The 4,959-nt window shown below is 41.4% G+C and overlaps 1 protein-coding gene across 8 annotated transcripts in view; it reads left to right on the top strand.

Annotated features, from left to right (window-relative positions):
- The window catches only part of SFSWAP (splicing factor SWAP homolog), a 116,927-nt gene that overhangs the window by 95,446 nt on the left and 16,522 nt on the right, over window positions 1–4,959 (top strand). For 7 of the 8 annotated variants that reach the window (XM_019507063.1, XM_019507065.1, XM_019507062.1 and 4 more), the window contains one exon: window positions 2,210–2,475. In XM_019507063.1, the coding sequence (XP_019362608.1) occupies window positions 2,210–2,475 (266 nt within the window). Of the gene's footprint in view, window positions 1–2,209; window positions 2,476–2,812; window positions 3,255–4,959 lie in introns of those variants that run through there. The other variant, XM_019507070.1, reaches the window with a different exon arrangement.

Raw genomic sequence — 4,959 nt, 5'->3', positions numbered from 1 at the left:
GCCCCACCCCACTCCCAGCACCACTACTCTCCCAATCAGGTACCCAGCGTGTGGTGTTTGTTCCAAATCAGGGTTGGTTACACTTAAAGGAGGGGCTTGTTGCTTCATGGATTATCCCAAACATGAAAATGCTGGACTGCTTCTCATTGCATCATTTTCTCTTCCCCTGCATCCCTCATGCCTTGCTTTGAATGATTTCAGGCTGCTTGGGGCAGTGTCACTATTAAAAACAATCCACACGAGTCTGTCATCAGCATAGCGATTATTTATGCCAGATGCTGTCAACGTAATTCAGTCTTTTTAGGATTTTTATCCAGTAGATCTGCTTATACACCCACAAAGCTGCCTTTATAATCTGACAATCTTTTGAAGTTTTCAGGGTTTGTCTTGCCTCCACACTCTGTTCTCACAATATTCACCTGCTTTGAACAAGTTAGTACTTTGTTCCCATCTGTCTAATCTAAATTTAGTAATACTCGAAAAGAAAACTGGGAGTACCACACTTGGGGAAGCAAAAGTAGGCTTCAGGAGACCGTTGGGAAATCCTAGGGATCTGACATGAAGCCTCTAAATAACTTGTTCATTGTAAAGATTTGAAATGGACCCCTAGTAAACCAATCTTCATGAAATAAGAGAGGCAGTCACATTTAACTCAAATGACAGTGCTGTAAAATGTTTATGGTCCTTGAAGCAAACTACCATTGTAGAGTCTATGGCAATGTCTTTTGTAAATATTGTAATAAAATAGCCATTATCAGTTCAAACTCAGAAAGGAAACATGATTTCGTAATGCATGAAACCAAGCAGAATTTCGCTACCCAAAGGGTGTTGCGTTGTGCTGCGCTTTCTTCACGATAGAAGAGAAAGGAGGAGAGAGCAAAAAGATGGCCAATTTCTAATTTGTTTATTCCAGGATTTAGTGTATTAGTTCCTATTCTAATCACACCAAACATCAAGTGGTGGAAGTGTCAGGTCAGGCAGAGGGAAAATTATGGCAGGATGAAACTGATTTCTTCAGTAGCCTTGAAATGGCATTTTGGGGAGTGACAGAACTTGGAGAAAGGAAACAGAAAACAAAAAAAGCAAACCCACAGTGCCTGACTTGCATTGTTCTTAGCAAGGCGTTCAGCAGAATTCTCTGAGGCACAAAATGATGAATGGAAAATTTCTTGGGGTATGCTGTGTTTAATTGATTGTAGTCACATTGTATTCATTTAGCACATATTGAGCAATGACCCTTTCTATCCTTAAGGTAAGAGGCAGTTGTGTGGGCTTGCATCTCTTTGCATACAAAATATTTACTTTACAAATGGGGAAATGATTTGTATCAACTGTTTCAGTGCATTGTTATTTTGGGGGAAGTTGCAGTCGAAGTAGTCCAGTGCTGGGTGAAATTTACCTTGTTGCAATAACGTTGAACTTTGAATGTCAGGGTCTATGGGGATTACTTTTTTTCCAAAGTAAACATGTCAAGTCTATCCTTTCAACCTAGAAGGATAAACTCAGGAGAAATCCTGTGTGATACAACACATTTCTTTAGAACCATTATTAATCTTTTATAGCCAAAAATCTTATAAAAAATGGTGCTACCACAGTCCCAGATTCCTGTATATGTCCTAATCACTGCTCTGGGGGTTATACAGCTCAGCAGAAACACTTGCACTGTTTGTGAAGGTTTTGAAATCAAAGAGTATAAGTAATGTGGGTTGATTATTTGGCTAGCTGTTGCATTCCTCCAGCATTCCCCCAAAGACCTGTAAAGTACATATAGGAAGACAGTTACCCAGGGCAGCTATACACATTTACCCCACATACTTAAATGTGTCGTACTGCTCTACATATGTTACTCTCCAGACTAGAACAGTGCAGCCATATTTGCTTCCCTGTAGCAAATACTATGCAAATACAGTCACGTTGCTTGCAGTTGGGGGTTTGAGCCATACGGTGTGCCTGAGCCATACGCTGAGCATGAGCATGCTACTGGCATAGTAAGCTTGCAGTCTAGACACGTCCTAAGTGACGTTCCCAAGGCTATACTGCAAGGAAGCAGCAGCCCAGGATTCAAACTAGTTTTCTGTTCAGTTTACTAAACTGCTGTACTGATCACATGCCTAAAAATCTCTGATTGACTTGTCTCGCATTAGAAATGTGCATGTTTCTTTGGAAATTGAAGGCCATATTAACAGGCAATTTTTATCTCTCGTTTCAGGGTGTCAGTAACATACCATGTCCCTTAACGGCCGTCAGAACTTTGCCCACTTTAGAAGTTAAACAGTCGGAAAGGCCTTCAAGCAGAAGCAAAGATCCTCCTAGAGATGATGAAAAGGAAAAGAAGAAAAAGAAACACAAGAAAAGATCTCGGACAAGATCCCGATCACCTTCCAAGTATCATTCGTCATCTAAATCTAGATCAGGATCACATTCAAAAGCAAAGCATTCACTTCCCACTGCCTATAGAACTGTGAGGCACTCAAGGTGGGTTTGGAAGCCAAACATATTCTTTACCATTCTATTTGAGTTAACATTTTAATTTCTCTTCTGCACCTAATTATGCACATTGCAAGGAAAATGGCCGTCTGCCCAAGGGAGATAAGCAAGCTGGAAGACTCAGTAAATGTACAGAATCAGATATGAAGAATGTCTTCTGAAAGATCACATTTAAATATTTGATAAATGTTGAAGCTACTAATTACATAATGGGAGAGTGAATGCATTAAGCGATGCTTCAATTGGTCAGTGAACTGCTTGCCGGAGCTCTGCACAAATGTAACCAGCTAGCATGGCTCCACCTTGTTTCCCGCTACTTCTACAGGTGGCCTAAGTCTTCATTCCAAAGGAGAGCAAGAACACCTGGAAAAGCAGCTGGAATCAGAGGAATCCACACAGTCACCACTGTTTTGGTTGCTGCTACATAGGAAGAAGAAATACGAGCTGTCCTTGGTGACCAAGAGGCACCGACAGGACAAACTGCAAGCAGAGGAGCTGCCAGTCAGACCTGGCGCTGGTAGTGGGATAGAGATGGAGATCAGAAACTTAAGTGACAGGGCATTGTTACTGAGCAAAAGATGGGAAAGAACTGGAGCAGAGAAAGGAATTAGAAAGATATAGGAGACCATGTGATGAGGGTTTGAGGAGCGGGGCACACAGAAGAAGCATGAGTGGAAATCAGTTGACTCAAATTTAATTATAAATAAGTAGATATTTAATTATGGTAACATTAATGCTATGAAATTGATTAAAGGCCAAAGCCTTTAGGAGAATTGGTACCTTAATTCACTGAAGTCAGTTAAAAGTACAGATACTTTTCTGTTTATGTTACCCAATGATCATTTGATACTGTCAGCTCAGGGTTGTTGCACAATTGCAAAGGGGGAGAGGAGAGTTGTGGTTCTTGCTATAAAAGAAGCGCCCAAACCTTGAGTTCTTTGAGTGCTAGATGACAGATTCTGTTCTTTGGGTGTCTGTGCCCCCTGCATGTATTCAGATTTGGTGTCCAGCAGGGCCATGTCTGCACCATCTTAATCCTACCTAAGCAACAGAGCAGGCCCAGCTGACCCTCAGTTCTACATCCTGTGGCTGTGAGAAACCCCTGTCAGTCCCTGCTTCTCTTGTCCACTGTGTAATTTAACACTGTTTAGTGTTAGTAGTAGTGTGCTTAGTTTTCTTTGTCTGTTGGCATACATATATTTAAAATATCATAGATCTGTAGGTCACTTAAGTTTTTTTGCTAGAAAACACCCTCTCCCCTGTGTTAAGTGTACTATTCTGGAGCAGAGACTAAGTTATCAGGAGTTAAGATACATCACTCATGGGTCTAATCGATGGTTGGCACTCGTGGAAGGGTGCATTCCAAAACGTTCTATGTGCCATTTCTTCTCAAGGCTTACCTGGAGAGGGAAAGCGATGATGCTGAAGCTTTTCCTCAGGCTCTGGGAATTGTTCAGAGAAACCTCAGCACGCAAATCAGTCCATCTCCCTCAGCACCTTGTTGAGCCATCAGCACCTACCAAGAGGCCTATTTGTCATCATGACTTGCTCTTGGCTCAGAGATAGGCCCTTGTTGGTACTTCTACATGAATCTCTAAAGGCAGTTCATAGTACTTTTTAAGGCTAGGGACAATGCTGCCTCTTGCATTAACTTGGTACTTGCTGCAGTACAGGGTACTTGAAAATGTCATGTCTTACTGTCCTCTGAACAGTGATAGTATATAAAACATTGCTACAGACCACAGATACACCTGAAGCCTAAATACCAACCTGTTTTTTCACTAAAGTAATAAGCAGTGTTAAGCAGTCATGGTAGGCCTAATAGTAGAGTTTCCATCAATAGAGACTTGAGGAAACTCATATAAAATCCTACAGCAAAGACCAAGAAGCAATCTTTGTGAACTCCAGCCAAACTGTAGAGCTTATTTGTATTAGACTCTAGATCTTTCCCCATGAAGCTTTCAGACCAAAGTGGATCTTGTCACTCAACTGCAAGCCCATCTAAGAATACGAATGAGAATGTGTAGGTGATGTGACACACGTCCTAGGAATTGCAATCCACCAGACTTCACCTTAATTCATGGAAAGATGGTTGAGATCAGCATATGTATCTCACTTCAGTTCTGCAACAAAATTTCCTTTTCCAGACCTCGCCTCCAGAGAGGTGGTAGCAAGACCCCTTGGTTCAGGGTTGGGTCATCCTAATCAGCTGAAAGTTCAGGAGTTGTAGTCTTGTCAGGACACAAGCCTACACATAAACAAAGAGACCCAGGACAATTTACCAGGTATTCAAGGGTTTTTTTAACCTGTTCTTAAGGGATCGGCAATTCATAGTAGAGAATACCATACTATTATCTATTTCAGTATGCAAGGGAGTGAACAGTGCATTCTGGACTAGATCGTGCTAGCAGTTCTTTATCTACTTGATTTTTCCAGCAGCCCACCAGACTACATCAGCATAGATTTTTTTTT

The sequence above is a fragment of the Gavialis gangeticus genome, unplaced genomic scaffold (genome assembly GCF_001723915.1).
Source record: "Gavialis gangeticus isolate Ggan-Ray unplaced genomic scaffold, GavGan_comp1, whole genome shotgun sequence".
Taxonomy (NCBI): Eukaryota; Metazoa; Chordata; order Crocodylia; family Gavialidae; genus Gavialis; species Gavialis gangeticus.
This window is presented reverse-complemented; position numbering and strand designations above follow the sequence as displayed.